General features: G+C 43.5%; 1 protein-coding gene across 1 annotated transcript in view; it reads right to left on the reverse strand.

The window, feature by feature from the left end:
* SND1 (staphylococcal nuclease and tudor domain containing 1) overlaps window positions 1–14,661 on the reverse strand; it is a 442,553-nt gene extending 427,892 nt beyond the window's left edge. The window contains exon 1 of the mRNA XM_003921017.3: window positions 14,357–14,661. Within this exon, the coding sequence (XP_003921066.1) occupies window positions 14,357–14,434 (78 nt within the window). The 5' untranslated portion in view covers window positions 14,435–14,661. The remainder of the gene's footprint in view (window positions 1–14,356) is intronic.
* Between the last annotated feature and the right edge of the window lie 9,928 nt (window positions 14,662–24,589).

Raw genomic sequence — 24,589 nt, forward strand, 5'->3', positions numbered from 1 at the left:
AAATAAAATTAAAAAAAAATTAGCCAAGAGTGGCGGTATGTACCTGTAGTCCCAGCTACTCAGGAGGCTAAGGCAGGATAACTGCTTGAACCTGGGAGGCGGAGGCTGCAGTGAGCAAAGATGGCACCACTGCACTCCAGCCTGGGCAACAGAGCAAGCCTTTGTCTCCAAAAAAAACAAAAAACAAAAACAAAAAACCAGTGATTCCCCCTCTCCTAGAACAGAATTCCTAAGGCTGAAAATAACATCACATTAGTTATTTCAGCGACTGGAAACAAATACCTCTAAATCGCTTCCTCCTACAAGAATCCAGTGCAGTGGTCCCTAAACCTATCCCTGTGGCCTTCCTTGAATAAAGTCTGCCTTATCATCTTTAACAAGTGTCATGAATAATTTTTTTCTTTAATGTTGACTTTCCACTTTCAATAGTGAAATTCAAGTTGCTTTAAAAACAAAATTACGGGGCCAGGGCACAGTGGCTCACGGCTATAATCCCAGTACTTTGGGAGGCCGAGGTGGGCGAATCACTTGTGGTCAGGAGTTTGAGACCAGCCTGGCCAATACGGTGAAACCCCATCTCTTCTAAAAATACAAAGATTTGCTGGGTGTAGTGGCACACACCTGTAGTCCCAGCTACTTGGGAGGCTGAGGCAAGAGAATCATTTGGATGCAGGAGGCAGAGATTACAGTGAGCCAACTGACAGTGTGAGACTCTGTCTCAAAAAAAAAAAAAAAATTATTTAAATTTTAAAAGTTGTTGACTGTCAAAAAGATTTTCAAAACTCAATTAAGTGATATGTCAAAACCATTGCAGGAGAACAGAAACATGTAAAGCCTGGGAAACTTTAGGTAAACCAATACCAGGATTAAAATGAGCACTTCCCAATATCCAGAAAGGCTGCAAACCAGATCCCCTGGTCCAGTGACACCTCCCCAAACAACTCTTAAAACCAAGTGTTCTCCTTCATGCCAGATGCTGTCGTTCTTACTACTGCCTACCACCCTAAAAAGGACAAACAACTGTTTTTCTTCTGTAGTCACACAAACACTTCAGATACCAAATGTATGTGGGTTTTTTCCACACCAAACAATCCTCCATTTCTCTGCAGACACCAACTGGGGGTTCTACGATTCAGTTCAATTCAGACACTGTCTTCCTGGAATTAGTGACAGATCTCACAAGTTAAAGGTGTCATCATACAACACTGCCCCCACAGCAGATGCCAAGTTCAAGCCACCCGCAGTGACTGACCAGCTATAAATTGGGGGTTCTCACGACCCTCTTCTTGGGTTTGTTAATTTGTTAAAACAGCTCACAGAACTCTGGAAAAAAGCTTTCTTACTAGTAACTAGATTTATATAAAATTATACAATTCAGGAACAGCCAGATGGAAGAGATGCATAAGGTAATATATAGGGGGCAGAGTGCACAGCCTCCATGCCTTCTCTGGGCACACCACCCTCTCAGCACCTCCCCATTTTCCCCAATCTCAAAGCTCTCCAAACCCCATCATTTACGGAGGTTACTACATATAGACGTGATTTATTAAATCACTGGCTATCAGTGATTAAACTCAATCTCTAGCAACCAGGCCCCACTCACACTTAGGAGCTTCCCAGAGTCACTCATGAACTCAAGAGTGGTTCAAAGGGGCTTGTTTGCCGAACACAGCGGCTCACGACTGTAATCCCAACACTTTGGGAGGCCAAGGGAGGAGGATCACTTGAGCCCAGGAGTTCAAGACCAGCCTGGGCAAGACAGAGAGACCCCATCTCTACAAAAATTAGCCAGAGGATCACTTAAGCCCGCAGGCTGAGGCTGCAGTGACTTGTGATCATGCCACTGAACTCCAGCCTGAGAATCAGAGTGAGACCTTGTCTCCAAAAAAAGCAAAAAAGAAATCACTAGAGTTTTAGGAGCTCTACGCCAAGAAGACCAAGACCAGGCTAGTCTTTTTACATCACATTATCACACACCACCTTCTTATTCAAGAAGAAAAAGGGAAAAGAAGAAGAGCTATCAGCCTACAAATAGGAAAAAAGTCAGATTTCTCTCACAGAGTTTGCGCCTCACCTCCACTGACTTCAGGAAGTCAAAAATTTCCCTAGTTGTGGCCGGGCGCGGTGGCTCAAGCCTGTAATCCCAGCACTTTGGGAGGCCGAGGCAGGTGGATCACGAGGTCAAGAGATCGAGACCATCCTGGTCAACATGGTGAAACCCCATCTCTACTAAAAATACAAAAAATTAGCTGGGCATGGTGGCGTGTGCCTGTAATCTCAGCTACTCAGGAGGCTGAGGCAGGAGAATTGCCTGAACCCAGGAGGCGGAGGTTGCGGTGAGCTGAGATCACGCCATTGCACTCCAGCCTGGGTAACGAGTGAAATTCCGTCTCAAAAAAAAAGAAAAAAAAAAAAATTTCCTTAGTCATGGAACACTCCAGAACCCACAGAAAGCAGGTAACAGCAAAGCCCAAAGGGACCTACTCCACCTGTCAGTACTAAGACCTTAAAACACCTGGGAATGGGGGGATGGCAATTAAGAAGTACAGTAGGCCCTCACGTCCTTGGATTCAACCAACCATGGGTCAAAAATATTCGGGGGGGCAAAAACAGAGTAACAATGCAACAACTTAAAAAAATTTTTTTAAATAAAATACAGCAACCATCTACAGAGCATTTACACTGTATTAGGTAATATAAGTAACCTAGAGATGATTTAAGGCATACAGGAGGCCAGGCACAGTGGCTCATGCCTGTAATTCCAACACTTTTGGAGGCTGACACAGGAGGATCATTTCAGCCCAGGAGTTCGACAACAGCCTGGACAAGATAGGGAGACCTCATCTCTACAAAAAATTTAAAAATTAGCCGGATGTGGTGGCATATACCTGTAGTCCCAGCCAGTCAGGGGGCTGAGGTGGGAGGATCACTAGAGCGCAGGAGGTTGGGGCTGCAGTAAGTCATGACTGTGCCCCTGCACTCTAGCCTGGGTGACAGAGAGATTCTGTCTCAAAATATATAAATAAATAAATAAGATAAATAAAGAAGGTTGTGCATGGGTTATGTGTAAAAACTATCCCATTTCATACAAGGGACTTGAGCATCTCCAGATTTTGGTATTGAGGGGTTGGGGAGGTCTTGGAACCAAATACCAAGGGACAACTGTAGTTATTTACCAAGGCCCAGGTGCGGGGCCCTGCCCTCCATAGAAAAGACAAAGTGGCTTTTAGGAATACTCTTATCAGGAAAACAAGACTACCAAACATAAAACAATTATTGAGTAATGAGCTATTAAGCTGTATTTTGCCCTGAATTTTATCTAACATGACACCTGTAAGAAATAAACAGGTAAGGTACAAGTAAGTAAAGCACCCCAACCACCACCAAAAACACTGAACGGTTACAGAAAAGGTACTGGTGGTTGCCCTTTTAGAATCTATCTTATACAAATGCTAGCATCCCAGCAGAAAGATGTGTAGTTGTCAGTGCAATAGTGCTCAGAATATGAAAAGCTGAAAACAACATCTATCAACAGAAAAAAGATAATATACATCCAAACTATGGAATACTGTTCAACCATTAAAAAAGAATGAGGTGGATCTATGACAGAAGATAGCCATGACAATTAACTAAAAAAATTGCCAGACACATAGAAATTGACCCTATTTCAGTTTCTTTTAAAAAGGAGGGGAAGGTGTGTATCTGTATGAAACATTTTGGGGGCAAATATACCGCTGACATTTGCTGGGAGGATGAGAATGAATGATAGAAAACTGAGGGGCAAGGAGGACAGAGAGAGAGAGATTTTGTTGTTGTTGTTGAGACTGAGTCTCCCTTTGCCACTCAGGTTGGAGTGCAGTGGCATGATCTTGGCTCACAACCACCTCCATCTCCCAGGTTCAAGAGATTCTCATGCCTCAGCCTCCCAAGTAACTGGGAGTATAAGCACACGCCACCATGCCTGGCTAATTTTTGTATTTTTAGTAGAGAAGGGGTTTTGCCATGTTGGCCAGGCTGGTCTTGAACTCCTGACCTCAAGTGATCTACCCACCCTCGTCCTTCCAAAGTGCTGAGATTACAGAGATTACAGGCATGAGCCACCATGCACAGCCAGAGATTTTTGGTTTTGACTTCATACCTTTCTACTGCTTTAAATTTTAACAGCAAGTCAAGGATATAAATACCAATTATTCAATTACTAATACTAGATGACATCCACCTGAACACTTTGAAGGAATTCCAGGATAAACTGGAAAACTGTTGACCAAAATGAATAAAGGCCATCAAGCAAACTGTTAATGTGACCCCCTAATCATACTGACTTCATAAGACCTGAGAATTATAAGAAAATCTTACTTCCATATTAGACAAGCTAGTGGAACACAAACACTAAGACCAACGAGTAGATCATTTGGGGTTTTAGCACTGTTAAGAATGGGGCCTATGCCTAACAAACAGGACAGATCCAAAAGGCCTAAGGATGAGGCTCCTCAGGATTACAAGAACAGAAAGCAAGGAATTTAAAATCTCAGTTTTGTGAATGACACTAAAGACTTCCATTGAAACAATGTGCCAAGTTATTGGTGCCAAATTATAGGAAGATCCTGGGAATCTATGCAAACAGAAGGAAAAGTGGCAGATGAGTGTTAAAATGAGCATATGGCCTAACTCAGGCATATAAAACAACTTCTCATCTGTCATTTGTGACCTAGGAATAGAAACTGAGTCACTATAAGTGGACCCCGAGGACCCCAGCCCAATATTGAGCCACAAATTAAAAACAAAGCATCCTGGGAACCATCAAGACAAATGTCAAGACAGAGAAACCACTATCCTCCCCTCATAAAATTCCAGTGTACCCACCCCACATGCATACATTTCATTTATCATTTATGTCCCGCCCCTTCAACTACAAACAGTACAGGAATTAGTTAAACAAGATCAGTGAATGTCAAATGCCAGCCCCAAATCAATCCCAAACAGATTCTTTCAGAATCGCCTAAGAGTGGCTTATTTTGAAAATAGATCTTTCCAGGCCAGTCCCAGAGCTTCTAATTCAATGCCTGTGAAAAGTCTTCTAGATGGTCCTGATGCAATGCCCTGTTTAGGAAATCACTGAGCTGCTTTCTCTCACTCTGAATCTACTCTAGAAAGGAGTTAAGAAGGCTTACTGCCGGGCGCGGTGGCTCAAGCCTGTAATCCCAGCACTTTGGGAGGCCGAGGCAGGTGGATCACGAGGTCAAGAGATCGAGACCATCCTGGTCAACATGGTGAAACCCCGTCCCTAATAAAAATACAAAAAATTAGCTGGGCATGGTGGCGCGTGCCTGTAATCCCAGCTACTCAGGAGGCTGAGGCAGGAGAATTGCTTGAACACGGGAGGCGGAGGTTGCGGTGAGCCAAGATCGCGCCATTGCACTCCAGCCTGGGTAACAAGAGCGAAACTCCGTCTCAAAAAAAAAAGAAGGCTTACTATAAAAAATAAACTCGAAAGTAAAGAAACCATGTGAGCAACTACCAAGAATAGATTAAAATGATTCCTATACAGACTGAGGATCTCTAATCCAAAAATCCAAAATCTGAAATGTTTTGAGCACTAATGTAATGTTCAAAGGAAATGCTCACTGGAATATTTTGGATATCAGATTTCCAGATGAAGGAAGCTAAGCCCTAAGTATAATGCAAATATTCCAAAAATTGAAACACTTTGGGTCCAAGCATTTCAGATAAGGGCTATTCAACTTGTACTTGTGCATTAAATGGATGTGAAAAAGATGTGAAAACAAAACTAAACAAAAACTAAAGATCTGGCTCCAAGCAAGAAGAGCAGAGCTCAGAACCCTATTAGGCCCCACACTCCCATCAGTCTCCCAATCAAGAGGAAGGCAAGAATAGACTCTCCCTATGAGCCAGTGGCTCCCTAAAGTTTCCTCCTCTCCCTCTCCCTTCTCAAGTCAAGATCTGCTGCACCAGGAGAATGTCAGGGTGTTCTGAAATAGAGCTGGGAAGAGGTGAATAAAACCCACCAGCACCATGTTCCAGTGGGTCTCAAGCCACACTCCCACTAGTTTATCCTGATACGCTACTGAAAGGACACCAAGCACCCCCTTCTATCTCCCCTCTATCCACTCCACCATCCAATCATTTACTTTCATTCTAACTCTCTGGTCTTCCACACCAGAAAACCTTATTTCCCCTAATCTACTTTCTCAAAATAAAAATTAAAAAAAAAAAAAAAGAATAGGAACAGAAAACCTGCTTTATGCAATAGAAGCAGCAATTCAAAGTCAAGCCGTTAAGGTATGAGATTTCTCAGCTTTGTTTCAGCAAGCCTAAAAGAAATGTAACACAGGGTTTCTTATAAAAACACAGCCTTATGGGATTGGAAGATGCTTAGAAACAATGCATCCAGCAACCTCATTTTAGAGAAAAGGAGACTTTGAGGTGGAATATCTTACCCAACATCACCCAAATGGCAGCAGCCAGGCCAGAAGTTGTGTCGCCTGACTTCCGGGCCAATGACCTCTTCTTTCTGCCACACTGCTTCCCAGGGACAAAGTTAATAAATTAGATTACTAACTTAAGTACAGATTCCTTAAATCTCCTTTATTCCTCTTGTTACACATGAGGTTGGTGTTACAAGACCATCCCAAGCAAACTACTCGCCACATAAACAGAACTAAGAACCTAAAGAACCTCAAAATGTGTTGACAAAGAGAGGACATGGTACCTTAAGTCACGCATGGTAAGCATGTAAGTGAAGAAAATGTGCCAAGCCAGTTTATATCATAGATTACACATTTCAAAAATGGCATCTGAAAATGACATCAACATTTTAATTAGTTTTATTTTTCCCATAAGTTGCTTAACTTCCTAATTTTTAAAAAATGCCAACCAAAACCACTGTTCATTTTTTCTTAAACATTAGAGTGAAGAAAAAGATCATTAATTTATCATAGCATCTCATGAAAGTAAGTGAAATCTCCTAACATTCCATCCATATCAAATGTTCACAACCTGTGACTCCGCATCAATTTCTGCTGTAAAAGCAAAAAGCATATGTCAGTTTCCCAAGAGAGGAAGCAGCAACAGAAACCGGGTATGTTTCTCCCATTAAGAAATAAGAGGAAAAGCCCGATAAGCCCAGTAAGAATTGGGTCCCTTTACTGCATTTCTTTTCCCTGATAAGGTGCAAATTTTCCTACAGTATGTACCTATGCTTTTCTGGGAGAAATGAAATAAATCCAAAGACCAGACTCCAAAGGGTATCTACTATGCCCGTTAGAACCACAACTGTCAGATGCATAGCTAGCCTATGCTGAGAAGTGAGTGCAAGTGAGTGCACAACAGGCTTTCCATTCCTTGATACATGAATTCAAAAACCTGGCCGATTTTCTCTGCTAAACCTACAAATGGAAACCACAATTTTCACTTGCTTCACAAATTCCATCCTCCAAGTAAACTGGGGCATAGATGTCACCAAATCATTTGCCCACTATTGCCAGCACTGGTCACTGCGTTCAGAAGTCCCCACTCATGTTAAAGAGCCACAGGGCTTGTGAACAAGTTCTTACCTGATTGTTAGTTTTGATCCCTGAAGCATGCTACTTTGCTTTTCAATAACACAGTTCGCTAAAGCTTGCTAGGCAAAAAAGTACGACCAGAGGCCAGAGCAGCAGTAAATTCCACATAGTAACAAAATGCTAACAGAAATATAAACAACGACAAGTTTTAGATGCTATTAAGCTCTTACTAAGCCTACTCCCAGCATTTTTCTTCATTCATGTTTTTCCCTCCATTAGAAGAAACACAGTGACTTTGGGAATACACAGGACTCGCTGATAGTTAGAAAACCTTAGTCTTAATCCTATTAGAAACAAGCATATGACTAAGTATTTTTTCTTAGCAGTCTCCCATTCCTTTTTTTTTTTGAGACAGAGTCTTACTCCATCACCCAGGCTGGAATGCAATGGCTCGATCTCAGCTCACTGCAACCTCCGCTTCCCAGGTACAAGTGATTCTTCTACCTCAGCCTCCGGAGTTGTTGGGACTGCAGGTGAGCACCACCATGTCCTGCTAATTTTTCTTTGTATTCTTAGTAGAGAATGGGTTTCGCCATGTTGGCTGGGCTAGTCTCCAATTCCTGACCTCAGATGATCCACCTGCCTCAGCCTCCAGTGCCCAGGCTCCCATTCTTAATATTTATTCAGTGTACTTAATGTCAGCTATTGATCTCACCAGGGTACCAGAAAAATGACCACCTCCACTACCTCTCTTCCTTTTACCACCCTTAAACACATATATTACATAACAACTCAGGATAAACCCAAACCATTTACATGGGATACTGAACCTGAAGAAACTGAAGAGCTACTATAAAAACACTAAAGAAAAAAATCACAGGCCAAGTGCAGTGGCTCATGCCTGTAAACCCAGCACTTTGGGAGGCCGGAGTGGGGAAGATCACTTGAGGCCAGGAGCTCGAGACCAGCCTGGGCAACACAGCAAGGCCCCCATCTCTACAAAATAAATAAATAAATAAATAAATAAATAAATAAAAGATTAGCTAGGTGTGGGAGCACCCACCTGTTGTCCTAGCTACTCAGGAAGCTGAGACGGGGGATCCCTTGAGCCCAGGAGTTCAAGGCTGCAATGAGCCATGATTGTGCCACTGCACTACAGCCTGGCAACTAAGCAAAATCCTGACTGAAAAAAAAAAAAAAAAAAAGAATAAATCATCAATGGCGGAAACCCCAGAAGCTTTGCACTTGCTGTTCCCTCAGCCAGGAACACACTTCCTCTACGGTTAGTTTGTTGATGTCCATCAGATCTCAGTACACATGCCATCTTCTGAGAAGTCTTTCCTAAACATAGTCTCTAAAGGAGCTACCCTCTTCTTTACTCCCAACCATTCTGTTCCAGTCTCCTACCTGGTATCACTATCTTATATGATCAGGCTTATTTCTTGTTAACTTCTTTATTGTCTGATTCCTCCATGAGCCCTAAGGACAGAAATCTGATCTACTTTTTAAATTATGTTTCTCCAATGCCAGAGCTTGACAGATAGTAGATGATCAATAAGTATTTGTTCAGGAAAGAAAGTATGATTGCTTATGATTCTATTTCATTAGTTACTATACTGCTAACATAACTAGAGCCAGATGGAAGCTTTCTTTTGACAGAAAAATGACAGAAAACCTTTAAGATGTGGCAAAAACTTAGTGTTCCTTTACTTACAATCTGGATTAAAAGCTACCGGGCTCATCTGCTGGGAAATACGCAAGACCAGCCACGCCAACATGGTGAAACACCCATCTCTACTAAAAATACAAAAATTAGCTGGGCATGCTGACACGAACCTGTAATCCCAGCTACTCAGGAGGCCTGAGGCAGGAGAATCGCTTGAACCCAGGAGGTAGAGGTTGCAGTGAGCCAAGACAGTGCCACTGCACCCCAGCCTGGACGACAGAGCAAGACTACATCTAAAAAAAAATTAAAACAAACAAAAAAAAACCCTAAGAAATATTTAGCTATAATGAACTAAATTATAAGTAGCATTTCCTGGAGGCTATACACTGAAGGACTCTCCACTAAGCTCCCCGGCAAGAAGTCTATGTCTTGCTTTACAACAACCTGGCAGCACAAGTCCTGTTGAAGGAGAAAATTACGGCCCTCTCCTCCCTTGTGTCTCTTTGCCTTGGTCACCCAGTGAGAATTACAGTTCTTAGTATAAAACAAAAGATGGGGGCTGGTTGTGGTGGCTCACATCTGTAATCCCAGCACTTTGGGAGGCTGAAGCGGGTGGATCACCTGAGGTCAGGAGCTGGAGACCAGCATGGCCAACATGGTGAAACGCTGTCTCTACTGAAAATACAAAAAATTGCCGGGTGTGGTGGCAGATGCTTGTAATCCCAGCTACTTGGGAGGCTAAGGCAGGAGAATTACTTGAACCTGGGAGGTGGGGGTTGTGGTAAGCCAAGATTGTGCCATAGAACTCCAGCCTGTGCAAGAAGAGTGAAACTCTGTCTCAAAAAAAAAGAAAGAAGGCCGGGTGCGGTGGCTCAAGCCTGTAATCCCAGCACTTTGGGAGGCCAAGGCGGGTGGATCACGAGGTCGAGAGATCGAGACCATCCTGGTCAACATGGTGAAACCCCGTCTCTACTAAAAATACAAAAAATTAGCTGGGCATGGTGGCGCGTGCCTGTAATCCCAGCTACTCAGGAGGCTGAGGCAGGAGAATTGCCTGAACCCAGGAGGCGGAGGTTGCGGTGAGCCGAGATCGCGCCATTGCACTCCAGCCTGGGTAACAAGAGCGAAACTCCGTCTCAAAAAAAAAAAAGAAAGAAAGAAAGAAAAAGAAAAAAACAAAAGACTGGAAGAGGCATTCCTTTGCCTTTCTGAGGCAATTAAGTGGGTGGGGGGAGAGGGTAAGGTGAACCCGGAACTGGGATTTGGCATTGTCCATCCTCCCTTTAGCCTCCCACACCATAGGCCAGATAAGCTATGCTGCTTTCATGGCTGCTTCTGATAAGTAATGAAGAGTCAAGAATTCAAGATTCATTCTGCTGTTTCGAAAGCTTGACAAAACATGTGAACATACCCAATGAGAAACGAATGAGGGAAAAGATACAGAAAAGGGCTCTATCCCCAAAACAGAGAGTAAACCAGGTGAGTAAAACCAGAGAAAAGAGCTGCCTCTAAGCTGCTATGGTGGGGAGGGTGACTCAGTTTATACTAAGTACCCCAACACTTCTACCAGCCTCATCTACTTAACAATATTCTGACAATATTCTGTTGCTGACAATATTCTGTTGCAGTTAAAGAATATCAAGCAAATTATTCAAAGAAACACAGATTTTAAATCCTCCAGGGTTTCAAGAAAATAAGATCTGATTTGACAGAAGACATGTACTTATCCAGGTTATATTTTGTCTACCCACATACTCAAAAGTCTCATCCCAACTCATAAAATACAAATCCATCTCCAGTTTTTCATCATCTGCACTGATTTTTTTCCATAAAAGAACAACTCCAAAATGTTAGTATCAACTTACTGTCCACTTCCTCCTTAAATAGTCCAGAACCAACGCTGTCCCATCACCCCCACTCTCAACAGCAGACAAAGGTATTACCATCACCGTCGTTTTTTAAAAATGAGTCAAAGTATTTTACGACTCAATTCCCAAGTTCTTCAACCTTAAATAAAATAATGTCAGACTTAATAGGGTAGCAAAGCAGAGACCAGAAGAAACTTGTGCCTTTCATAACCCTACAACACTTTCTTTTGCCAAAAAGAGGAAGGACTATTCTTCTTTACTGCAGCAAACTTCAACCCTAGAAGATTTCAGACTTTCAGCTCAGCCTGAGTCCAGATAAATCCAAAGAGTTCACAATGAAAAAAAAAAGCATAGGTTAGTCAGTGTTCCAATTTCTACCTCTCTCCCAAAAGGCAGAAAAGTAGTATCTCCTGTTTTCCTATTCATCAAACTATTTCTTTCTCACTTTCATCTGTCACAGAGCTCCATCTTCCTTTGTAGCGTTCTTGCAAAGCAGTTCCTGGTACCAATGGAAACTATTACTCTCCAGGAAAATACAACTTTGCTTAGCAGAAGAGCTTCACACAGAGCAATTTGCCAGTGGTCAATTTTTCATTCCAGACAAGGCTTCTAAGCCTGGCACAAATCTGCCTGTCACTGCAGTTCACTCAGCTTCCCACCCTTAATCCCTGCCTGTAACTCACCCATCCCCTGTAGTATGGCCAGAGAAGGCACTGCAATCTATACTCAGTACGGACCGTTCAAATCACTCAATCTTATCTGCCACCTTCCAGACTCAACCATCTTCCACACCATACTCCTATGCAAAAACCATAAGCACCAAATGAAGTCACTTACCATAATAGCAGCTCCCGGACAAGGAGTAACATCTAATCTTTTCTCAATTATAGAAAGCTTCACTTTCCTGCAATTTGTGGCTATGTATCACTGGCCCCACCCTCCATGTTATAAAGTAATACCCTGGAGTCATGAAGTCAGAGACATGCATGATATTGAAGAGCATGTGCCGTGGCAGACAAGCCTGGGTTCAAATCTCAGCTCTGCCTCTTATCACCAATATAAGGTACTTGTTTTTGAGTACACTATTCTTTCTAAGCCTCAAATAATACATCTGTAAAATGTAGCTGATAATTGTTATCTACTTTTTTGGTATTACAAATGAGACAATATGGGCAGAATACCCAGCACAATATATGACAATAAACAAGTAATCGGTGATATTTAGTATCCATGGAGGTAATTTGTGGGCAGTCACTGCACAGAATCCAGATGTCCTAAAAGCCTCCAGCATTGGCAGAAACAAAACTATGGTCAGCCTCACTCTATGCCCATTCCACAAATGAGAGAGGCCTTTAAGAACAATTCAAACCTCGGTAAGGAGAAATCTCAGAAAGATCCACTCAGTACTGCCAATCTCAACACCAGACAGCCAAGAGATGTTTTTGTTCCTATGGTGAAGGGAAGATCAGTGCAAACGAAAAAGCTAATGAAAGAAGCACCACTTTAGGATAATCATTTCATGGGTCAGGTCAGTATTTCAGAGGAAAAATAAATGCGGACACTGGAAATTCTCTTCTCATTCAGTTTCTGATCAGTTCTGACCCTCCATTATATATAAACAAAAGGAAAAGGCAATATTAAAAATCCCAGGAATCTCAGCTGGTGGCAGACTATTATCTAAGAAATGAGCACATGGGACTTGGAAGAGGGGATCTTAAAATTGGCTTTACACACACATAAGCTGCAGAACATTTTAATCCTGTGAAGGACAATGGGATAATAAAATAGAATTTTACTTATTCACTTATTTTTAGAAACAGGGTCTTGCTATGTTGCCCAGGCTGGTCTCCAGCTCCTGGCCTCAAGTAACCCTCCCATCGCAGCCTCCTAAGTGGTGGGATTACTGGTATGAGCCAACACACTGGGCCTTTTTTTTTTTTTTGAGACGGAGTTTTGCTCTTGTTACCCAGGCTAGAGTGCAATGGCATAATCTCGGCTCACCACAACCTCCGCCTCCTGGGTTCAGGCAATTCTCCTGCCTCAGCCTCCTGAGTAGCTCGGATTACAGGCATGTGCCACCACGCCCAGCTAATTTTTTGTACTTTTAGTAGAGATGGGGTTTCACCATGTTGACCAGGATGGTCTCAATCTCTTGACCTTGTGATCCACCCGCCTTGGCCTCCCAAAGTGCTGGGATTACAGGCTTGAGCCACCGCGCCTGGCCACACTGGGCCTACAATAAAATTTTTTAAAACTTTCTACAACAGCAAAACTTGTGGAGCTTCGGGAGAAAGTATCACAAAGGATATTTGCCGTTGCAGATGGAAATGTCAGAACTGCAATATGAAATGACATCTAAAAGTTTACAGTCATCATAAACCAGAAAATTTGGTAAAACCAAGAAATGTCAGGTTCCAAGATTTGGGAGGGTTTGCGAGCAAGACAACTGGGGGCAGGTGATAAAGTGAATTTATATTATCAAATTGGGAGTAAATTTTAAAAATAAACTTCGAAGTTTCAAATTCAAAATTCAAGAATTTTCAAAAAGTTGAGGGGAAATAAAATTAAGCAGAATCTATAGTGCTACGAGCACTAGACTGGAAATCAGAATACTTGGGCTCTTGTTCTGGCTCCAACCCAAACCACCATGTGACCTTAAGCAAGTCACTTGCTTTAAGCCTATCTTCTTATCTTTAAGGGGTGAGAGAACAATAATGACTAAGATTCTTGCCGGCCTAACATTTTAAAAGTCAAAAGTTAATAAAGATCAGGAGCTCTCAAGTCTACACAAGAGGTGGAGGAAAGAGAGGAAAAGAAGGCCAGAAAGTGAGGAAACTTGAGAGTCAAGTAACAGCGTTTGTGGGAACAGAAGTTTCATGCTGCCCAAGTACTCGTAGTACAAAAGCGCCGATGTCAGGATCTCGAAAAACCGCAAACTACTCAGCATATGTCAAAATGAACAGAAAGACGGGGGATGGGAGGACAGATATCAACGAATTGCCTCCGTTAATCAATCAGTAATCGATCTGTCCTGGTAAACAGCCAGGAGATCCGAATGCTGCAACCTTGGTTATCACTGTGACCCCTGATGTCAAGGTGTCCCGGAGGCAAGGACCAAGGGGAGTCCGTGTCTGCTTCCGTCTAGTGAGAGGATTTGGAGAATCGATGAAAAGTGAGGAAGGGGGCAGAGGCAAGGGGATCTGGGACACGAAGCAGGCTGGCGGGAGGTGGAAAGGAGTCAACGCCTGACTCCCGCCCGAAGGCGGGCAGAGGGGTCGGTGTCCGGGGCCCGTTCTCACCATCTTGACGATACCCCGCTGCACGGTGGGGACCGCGGGTCCCCCGGAGGAGCCGCCGCTCTGCGCGGAGGAGGCCATGTGTGGAGATGCAAAGGCAACGAGTGGAGCGGCTGGCCCGACTGGAGGTGTCAATGTGGGTGTCGGTGTTGGTGGAAGGGAGTCGAGGCGAGGGGCAGCCTGGCGACCAGCTGTGGACGGTGGACGGGACGGACTCGCTGGGCGCTCACAGGAGCAGCAGCGGGACTCGGAGCGAAAGAGACGCGATCTCCGCCGCCGCCACACGTTCTACTCGCCGCGCAAGCGTGCCAGAGCGCCACCGCCCTCCGGCCAATTAGCGCCCAGAGTCTGCCGGACCTCAGGCCAATAGGCACCCTGCTCTCGGAGCCCCGCCCCTTGGTCCTCAAAAGGGTGGCGAGTTCCAGGAAGCGCTGAAAGAGTTGATTTGCGAGGATGGGCTAAGTATGGGGCGGGATTTCCGGGGCAGCCGGAGTAGGTAGTGTCGGGAGGTGTAGTGGGAAGGAAAGGACACGTCAGCATCTGGCTGCGGGGCGCAGGGGGCCATGGGAGCCCCAGGGGCGGAGCCAGCCGCTCCCTCCCACCTGACCCCGCCCATGACGCCCCGCCCCGCCGGCCGCAGGGGCGCACACGTGGACTCCGGCCTAGGTGGACGCCTCTCTACCAGGAACTGGGGCCTGGGCGGGTGGAGCCACTCAGGCAGAGTTCTGGAGGAATCTCCGTACCCGCTTTACTCGACTTCCGGCATTTTACCTCGGCTAGAAGTATGGAGAGAACTTGAACAAGTCAGACCTTTGGGGAACCTCCTACCGATGTGCTCCTTGACCCGCCACGCGGCCGCGCACCCTGCTTGCAATCGGGAGTGTGTCTTGCTCTTGTTTGTGTCTCTGGGGTTTAGCACTTGTGAGACGTTCCATTAATGTTTGTTGGTGCGAGGAATAAATGTCTTAGAGGAGGGACGTCCCCCGTATACAGGGGAGAATGACTCTGGTTCTTCTGCCTCTTCCCAGCTGCTCCCGTGACGTCAGGGAAAAGCCTCGCTTCGTGCTCTCCTCCGACCGAGTGTGAAGCACCTCCAGCCGCCGGATACCCTCCCCTAGCCCTAGTAAAGAGTTGGGGGAAAGACCAGGAGAGCCAGGGCCTACAGTTATTTAAGTGACTGTTAAGTGAGAACTAATATTCATTGAGTGCCCACTATGTGGAACCAAGGACTTTGGTTAATCGTAAAACTTGGCTCTACACTGAGGACAGTAATTCCCCTGTGGTTTTTTGTTTCTTTGGTTTTGTGGGTTTTTTGAGACAGTCTCGCGCTGTCTTTCAGACTGGAGTGCAGGGGCACGGTTATGACTCACTGCTGTATTGACATACCTGGCTCAAGCGATCCACCTGCCTCAGCCTCCTGTGTAGCAGGTACCACAGGCGCGTACCACCATGCCCGGCTAATTTTTTTTGTAGAGATGAGATCTCACTGTGTTGCCAAGGCTGGTCTCCTGGGCTCAAACTATCCTCCTGCCTTGGCCTCCCAAAGTGCTGGGATTACATGCATTAGCCACCATGCTGGGCCAGCTGTGCTCTTAAAAGATTGTCAGTTTATTTTCCCACACTAAACATATCCCAGGGTCAAGTTTTGAGGTCACCATCTTCTTAGATCCCTAATTTGCCACCCTTCTAAAAAAAAAAAAGAAGAAGAAACAAAACAAAAAAAAACCTCTGTGGGGTTTCGTTCCATCTGGTTATACCACTCTCCATCTCGTGGCTTTTTATCTACCCTATTCTGCTGGCAGAATTCAGTTCCTCAAGATGTTGGAGTAAGAGCCTCAGTTTTTCAATGGCTCAGTTTCCTTCTACATGGGTCTCTCCATAGGGCAGCTCATAACATAACAGTTGGTTTCCATCAGAGCAAGCGAGAGACAACAGAGGACAAACTTTAACCAGAATTTTAAGTCCCTGAACTCACTACCCTCACTTTACCAGCTCCCCTCTGCCTTCTCCTGGATCCTTGGCTAGATTCCATGCACTGTTCATCATTTTAGCCCCTTTCCTACCAATATCTTCATCTGTAATTCCCATTGTCTTTCACTGGGCCCACCTGTCAAAACCTCAACTCTAGGCCCTCTATAACTCTCTATCTTCTTCAAACCTACCACTTACCTGGAGAAAACACTCAATTCTGTAGATCGGTGCCACAGTGAATTAATTAATGGACCCTCACACAGTGCCTGGAATTTCTTTATTCAGTTAGTTTGGTCTTGAACTCTACTGAGTTTGTTTTAAACCTTCTGTGTTCTCTTACCCTGACTCACTGTCTCCCACACCCTGAAACAGCGATAAGGCCTCCTACTTGGGAGAGAAAATCAAGAACTCCCTCCATTTCCCCACTGGTGAATCTAAAATCTTATCTTCCTTCTCATTTCCCTCTTCTTCTCCCTTGTTACTGTCAACAAGGAAAAAAAATCAAGCTTTTAAAGAATTGACGTTAGTTTTATCCAGAAGTCTTACTGAGGCCCAAGGACTATATATAGCCCAGGGGCAGTTTCCTGACTCTGCCTGCAAAGTGTTTCAGTCCATTGCTTATACACAAGAGGTGGAGGTTCGGTACATGCAAAATCACATCAAAGCTTGGTGTAAGAGTACATCTGGTTATAGATCACTAAAGTAGAACAGAACCACTAACTGTGCAGGGAAAGGCAAGGACTGAGGTCATTTATCTTTCATGGACCATATTGACTCAAGCAAGAGACATTGCGAGTTGTGTTTTGAAGACAAAACATCCTGTGTTGTCTTCAGAGCATCTTTCAGGAGAGCCATGTGTCATCGTCACAGTCAGGAGCTTTGTGAAATTATGCTGAGAAGCAGAAATGAGAAAATGTGGCTTCTTACATTTGCTACCTTGTCTCATATTCCAAAGAAAAGACTCCCTCCTACTCTTCAGGCTAAACTCTTCCTCTTAGTTCTTGATCTGCCCCCTCTGCATTTCCAATCGTTCCCCCTCCAGTTTTTACAGCTTCTCAGTTTATCCTGGGTTCTTCTCATTAGCATTAAAAAAATTTTTTTTTTAATCCTAAAAAAAAGTAGAACAAGGAGTTCAATCTGCAACTGACAGTGAACAATCAGTTGATATAACACTACTTTCAGACCAGCCTTATTAGCATTTAAATATTCTCAAATTTCTTGCATTGTAAAAGTCAATTAATTAAATACATTTTTCCTTCATTCCACATCCCTCTCCAGACATCCCTCCTCCCTTTACAGGCAAATCTTCTTGGTAAAATTAAATTTGTCGCCTTCACATCATCACCCCACATTCAATCCTCAGCCCTCCGGATTCTATTTGCCCTTGCCAATTTACCAAAGCAGTTCTCTCCAAGGTCACTAATGACCTCCTTGTTACTATAGTCAGTGGACACTTTTCAGACCTCAATTTGCTGAGGTCTGCATAGCATTTGACACTTTGCTCCTTAAAATGCCTTTCTCCTGAGATACGTCTGCGTATCCCTCCCATCTCCTAGCTGCTCCTTCTCATCTCCTTGTGATGACCCCTTTGCCTGCCCCTTAGTATTGATGTTCATCAGGGTTCTTCTGAAGGCATTTTCTTTTCTAATTCTGAACATTCTTATTCCCATGACTGCATACCAGTGGCTCCCAAATATATACAACTCCTGTTAAAATCTCTCTTGAGCTCCAGATCCATCTGTCCAGCAATACTCTAAAGGTCTTCTCCTGGCTATCACCTGAAGAATTCAAATTCAACGTGTCTCACAAGGAACGAATTCTCTTTCCTCCCAAACCTGCCCAGCTCAAATAATGGCACCTAAAGCTACCCAGCTGCAAGCCTAAAACCTTTATGTCATCTGTGATTCTTCCCTCTTCCCTTTTTCCCATTACTTTGTCAATGGAATGGGAAAGTCTGTTGGATCTACAGCAGCACATTCAAACAAACACACAGGCCCCGGAACCAGACTACGTGGTTTCACATCCCAACACTGTATACCTTAAGCAGGTTGTGTAGTATCTCTGTGCCTTAGATTTCTCTTCTGTAGAAAAAAAAATGAAAATAGGACCTACCTCCTAGGATTGCTTTGGTTTGCAGGATCATATGAATCAGTACATGTTGAAGATTTAGACATTGCCTAGATCTATATGTTAATTTTTTAGTGAATGCTAGTACAGAAGGGATTTGACAGTAGCTCTTATGCCTCTAAAGCTCATGATCTTTCCCCTGTGGCTTTATAGGAAGGAAAGGGACTTTGAAATCCTTAAAGAAGACCCTTTTTGTACAACGGAGAACACACACAGAATGTAGTCTGATGATGCACAAGATTTACTAAAACAGACAAAGCACCCGGTTTCTTGACCTTCCTTGAAAATAAGTTTAGGAAATATGTTCCTCTTGGTAATAATGGCCTGAATATATTGAGCACTAAACATATGCACTAGACAGATTCTCTGCTAAATGCTTTTCCCTCATTATATAATTTAACCCTTAGAACAATCCTATGAAATAGATATAATCAATCTCTTTCCACAAAGGAGAACATTAATGCTTAGAAAAGGTGATCAATCAACTCCAGGTCAACAGCTAATAAGGATGGAGTCATGATTTGAACCTAGAACTTTCCACCATAATCTTCTCTTAGCCATTTGACTGGCCTGCTTCCAAGATATCCAAAATGTTCCTCTCATCCTGGGTCTGCACCTGTAGAATCCAGAAGCTGGACAAAGAAAGAGTTTTCAACTCTCCAGTAAGCTTCCTTTGGGAAAACAGGAGAAAAGTCAACACTGTAGAATAACTTTCCGCCTCCATGCATCCCAGCCCCCCTCCAGCTTCAACCCGTTCCCCATACTATTAACGTGATATTCTTTCTCAAATGCAATTTTCAACCAGGCATGGAGGCTTACACCTGTAATCTCAGTACTTCGGGAGGCCGAGACAGGTCACTCACCTGAGGTCAGGAGTTGAAAACCAGCCTGGCCAACATGGCAAAACCTCATCTCTACTAAAAATACAAAAATTAGCTGGGCATGGTGGCGTGCACCTGTAGTCCCAGCTACTAGGGAGGGTGAGGCAGGACAATCGCTTTTACCTGGGAGGTGGAGTTTGCAGTGAGCCAAGATCATGTCCCTGCACTCTAGCCTGGGTGACAGAGCAAGACTCTGTCTCAAAAAAAAAAAAGCAGTTTCAATCACATAGCACAGCACCCTCACCACCTGGCTCTGACCTACTTTTCAACTTCTCCTTTCACCCTACTTCTCCTATTCTTCCTCTTTTTTTCTTTCTTATTTTTAAAGAACAACCCTATAAAGTAAATGCAATCAATCTCTTTCCACAAAGGAGGACATTAGTGCTTAGAAAAGGTTACCAACCAATTCTAGGTCAACAGCTAATAAGGATGGAGTCAAGATAGACTGTTATTTCTTTAAAAAAAAAAAAAAAAAAGGCCTCACAAACCCAAGTTGTCTAAACCAGTGCTATCTAAAGAACTTTCTGCAATGACAAAAATGTCATATATATGCTCTGTCCAACAAAGTAGCCACCAGCTAATGAGCCCTTAAAATGTGGCTAGTGCAACTGAGGAAGCAGATTTTTAATGTTATTTATTTATTTATTTATTTGAGATGGAGTCTCACTCTTGTTGCCCAGGCTGGAGTGCAATGGGGCAATCTCAGTTTACCACAACCTCCGCCACCTGGGTTCAAGCAATTCTCCTGCCTCAGCCTCCTGAGTAGCTGGGATTACAGGCGCCCGCCACCATGCCTGGCTAATTTTTTTGTATTTTTTATTAGAGACGGGGTGTCACCATGTTGGCAAAGCTGGTTTTGAACTCCTGACCTCAGGTGATCTGCCAACTTCAGCCTCCCAAAGTGCTGGGATTACAGGTGTGAGCCACCATGCCTGGCCAGTGTTATTTAATTTTAATTAATGTAACACATATGGCTGGTGACTATTGCACAGCATCAGATTATGTGATTAAATTTGAATATTGCTGTTATATCTATTACCATAATATTCCATGTAGGTTTAAAAAATATTTCTTTTTTTTTTTTTTTTTTTTTTTGAGACAGAGTTTTGCTCTTGTTACCCAGGCTGGAGTGCAATGGCGTGATCTCGGCTCACCGCAACCTCTGCCTCCTGGGTTCAGGCAATTCTCCTGCCTCAGCCTCCTGAGTAGCTGGGATTACAGGCACGTGCCACCATGCCCAGTTATTTTTTTTATATTTTTAGTAGAGACGGGGTTTCACCATGTTGACCAGGATGGTCTTGATCTCTTGACCTCGTGATCCACCCACCTCGGCCTCCCAAAGTGCTGGGATTACAGGCTTGAGCCACCGCGCCCGGCTAAAAAATATTTCTTTATGCTTTCTATAGCCCAAACTTAGTTAAAATGCATAATAGCATAACCCATCATTTTAAAAAACATATTAAGAAACAACAAAAAAGTTTACTTTGTAAAATTAAAAGTGGAATGCAAATCCTGTTAAGAAAAAGAAAAAAAAAATCCTTGGCTTTAGACTTAGACATTATATCTCAAACCTCATGATAGAAAAAAATTAATTTCAACATAAGGAAAATAATGTGCTCTTCCCAATTTGCCCTATCTATATAATAACTCAGTGTAAAGGACTTATGAAAGTATAGTATGCATTTACATAAGTATATGATTTGGGTAACAATTACAAAACTTTTAGTTAATGGATGAACTTTATATCCTGTCATGTTGTCATTTAATGGCAAGGCCAACCTTCATTCTATTCTTCCAAATGTCATTAATCAATGCCTCTGGATTCTCCGTAGCCTTAGATAATAGTACATTAATTCACTCCTGCTACAGTTATTGGCTTTGACCACTGTCAAATTTTATCACTTCCAACCTAGCTTGCTACACACGTTTCTAAGAAAAAAGGCATTTAAAATACTCTATGCAATTGTACCACTTTTCTTATAAGGTAGCATGTTGTTCTGAGACTCTGTAAACTGAGATGATCAAGACATCATGAGGATTCCTTTCTCTCCCCAGAATCCTGAAGTCAAACCCGAAGTCAGCAAACTCAGAGTTAGAAAAGTTTCAGCAAGTAACAGCAAACTAGATTACCATGGGATAAACATACAGAAGTCCCCCCTTATCTGAAGGATGTATGTTCCAAGACCCCCAGCACATGCCTGAAACTGTAGATAGTACTGCAGTGACTGCAGATATATATTATTTTTTCCTATGTATATATACATACCTATGTATGTTTAATTTATAAATTAGGCACAGTAAGAGACTAACAATAATAACTGATAAGAAAACAGAACAATTATAACAATATATTATAATAAATGTTATTGGAATGTTTCTCTCTGAAAATATCTGAATGTTTTTAAACCAGAATTGACTGCGGGTAACTGAAATCACAGAAAGCAAAACTACAGATCACAGCAGGGACTGCTATACATTTTTCTCGTACAGATTAAGAAGTTGAAGATATTTGTTTAAAAGTTCAACCACCTAAGTGCAGGCATCTCGGCAATTCCTTTGGCTTTTCCTTTGTCTTGCAAAATAGCTACTTCAGCTCCAGACACTGGAGGAAGAAGGAAAAGGAAGAGGAAGAGGAAAAGGAGGCAGCACAAAGAAGGAAAAGACCAGTGCCAGAAACATCTGCTCATTTTTATCAGGAGAGCAAGTTTTTCCGGAAGCGCCTCTCCTGAGGCCTGAGGCCTGAGGCCTCTCGTCGCTGCAGGGGAGGCTGGGAAGGCATTTGGACTGATAAGAGAGGGAATCCGAAATGGGTATTAGGGTGGCCTGAGCCTTGAGCTTCTTCTTTTCTTCTGGCCATTCTGCCCTTCTAGAACTCTAGCCTATTCCCTAGCTCCATTCTCTCTTTCAAGGCAGAATCCTGGCCCCTCATTCTCTCCAGACCCAAAAAGCCAAAAGCAGTAAGCCTGTGTTTCATGCTTGCTGTCTCTGATCCAGGGCTCCCAGTACTAAAGTCCTGCCTCAGGGAAGGTGCAGGCCCGGCACCATCGGCTTCCTCCGCTTCCCTACGATATTGTGCCTGCAGAAAGGCTTCCTGTCCGCTGAAGCACGTAATCCTGTGTGCATTGCCCTCTGTTGCTTACTGTGATTCCAGCAGCAAAAGCCACTCTAAAAATCTCACCCCACACACACCCAGGGCTTTCCGTCCCTGCACCCAATTCCCTCTACTTGGAATGCTGTTCTATAGCTCCGTTCAGGCACAGCTTTTCCCATAAGGTCATCTGAGATTCTTCCAAACAGAAGTGACTCTTCGCTCCCCTGTTTCCCCAGACCTTTTGGATAATGCCTTTCCGGTGGTGTGTACTGCACTCTCCTCGTGTCACAGTTATTTGTGTAGCAGTTGAGCTGACCAGTAAGCCGTCTGACAATAAGCTCCTATGAATCTTGTTAACTCTGTGTTCTCCATAGGTCTGGCACTGCCTTGTAAAGAATAAGCTGTATTCTTAGTCAATAAGAATAAGTGTATTTTGAACTAAATTGAAGTATTCAGTCTGTTTGAATGTCTGAGATGACTTATTTACCTTCTCTTTGCATTCCTTATCTCCATTATATATCCTTTATGTTTTCTGGAAATTGAATCTAAGAATGTCAGAGATATTTAGGGTGAACATTGGGGATCCTAGTCGGGGTTTCTATCATTAGACAGATCCCAACATAGTATAGTTCATAGAATCATAAATATTATTTAACTTTTGCCCACAATAGAATGTGTCTCCACCTCTTCCTGAACCCACACATATCTTAACCTTAGGCTGCTCCTGTATATTAGATAAGGGAGGCCGGCTGTGGGAACAAAAGAATCAACAATTATTCAGTGACCTAAATAATACAGAGGTGCATTTCTTTCTCACATAGCAGACCAGGATGGCAACTTCCCTCATGTAATCATCCAAAGACTAAGGCTGGGTGGCAGCTCTCCCATCTACTAACAGGAGTTCTACTAGCAAAACAGTTCTCATTTAAAGTCAAGAGCAGGCTGGGTGCAGTGACTCACGTCTATAATCCCAGCACTTTGGGAGGTCAAGGACAGCAGATCATGAGGTCAGGAGATGGAGACCATCCTGGCCAACATGGTGAAACCCTGTCTCTAGTAAAATACAAAAAATTAACTGGGCATGGTGGCTCGCACCTGTAGTTCCAGCTACTCGGGAGGCTGAGGTGGGAGAATAGCTTGAACCTGGGAGGTGGAGGTTGCAGTGAGATGAGATCACACCACTGCACTCCAGCCTGGGGTACAGAGCAAGACTCTGTCTCAGAAACAACAACAACAACAACAACAACAAATCAAGAGCAAAGGAAGAGGTGTCATGTAATGACGCGGAAACATTTTGAGAAGGAGAAGATGGACGTTGAGATAGTTGCATCAGTTGTTCACAATATTCTAAATAAAGTGGGAGGACTTGGGAATCAGAAGACAGAATGAATTTCTCTAGAATCAGTCACCCCAAGACTAGATGAGGCCCTTTACAAGGAAGGCAGGCCCTGGAATCACCAGGAGCTGATCCAGACTGAAGCCAGACCTCTGGACTGGGTGGGCATGGTCCCCACCAGGACAACTGGCATCAGCTGTCAAAGCTTAGGGACCAGAGCAACGAAAATAAAGCAGGGTGAATGGTAAGGGACAGGAGTGCGGGGCAAGCCCAAAAGTGAGAGAATGGGCCCCAACTTCTATGAACAGAGACAGGGTAGCTGGAATGCTGAGGGTGGAGCTACCACCAAGAAGAGAGATTTGTCATTGCTGGGAGTCCAAGGACAGGGGCAGGAGCTGAGGCAAGAGGCCAGGGTTCAGGTGGCAGATGAAGGGCACAGTTAACTCAGGGTGGATTTCAGGATGGTCCATGCATTTTTTTTTTTTCAGGTGCTTTTTTCTGGTTCCCCTCCAGATTAATTCTCCCAAAGGATAACTACTTCAGGTAGAATAATGCTCGATTGCAGCCACGTTCTACACAAATATCACAGACACCAAAAAGTGGCATCTTGCTTTCCTCTTTATTTCAAGTCTTTGTTTCATGCATTTGAGAATGGCATAAATTCCAATATGAAATGATTTTATGAAAGAGCAAATTATATTTGCTATTTATACCATATTATACCATACTCTGTTATTCAGTGGAGAGCAGTTAATAGAGTTTGCTCTCTTAAGAATGCTTCAGAGGTTAGGATGTTGCTTTATGAGCAATTGAAACAGGCTAAACTACCG

This window comes from Saimiri boliviensis, chromosome 10 (assembly GCF_048565385.1).
Source record: "Saimiri boliviensis isolate mSaiBol1 chromosome 10, mSaiBol1.pri, whole genome shotgun sequence".
NCBI classification, from domain to species: domain Eukaryota; kingdom Metazoa; phylum Chordata; class Mammalia; order Primates; family Cebidae; genus Saimiri; species Saimiri boliviensis.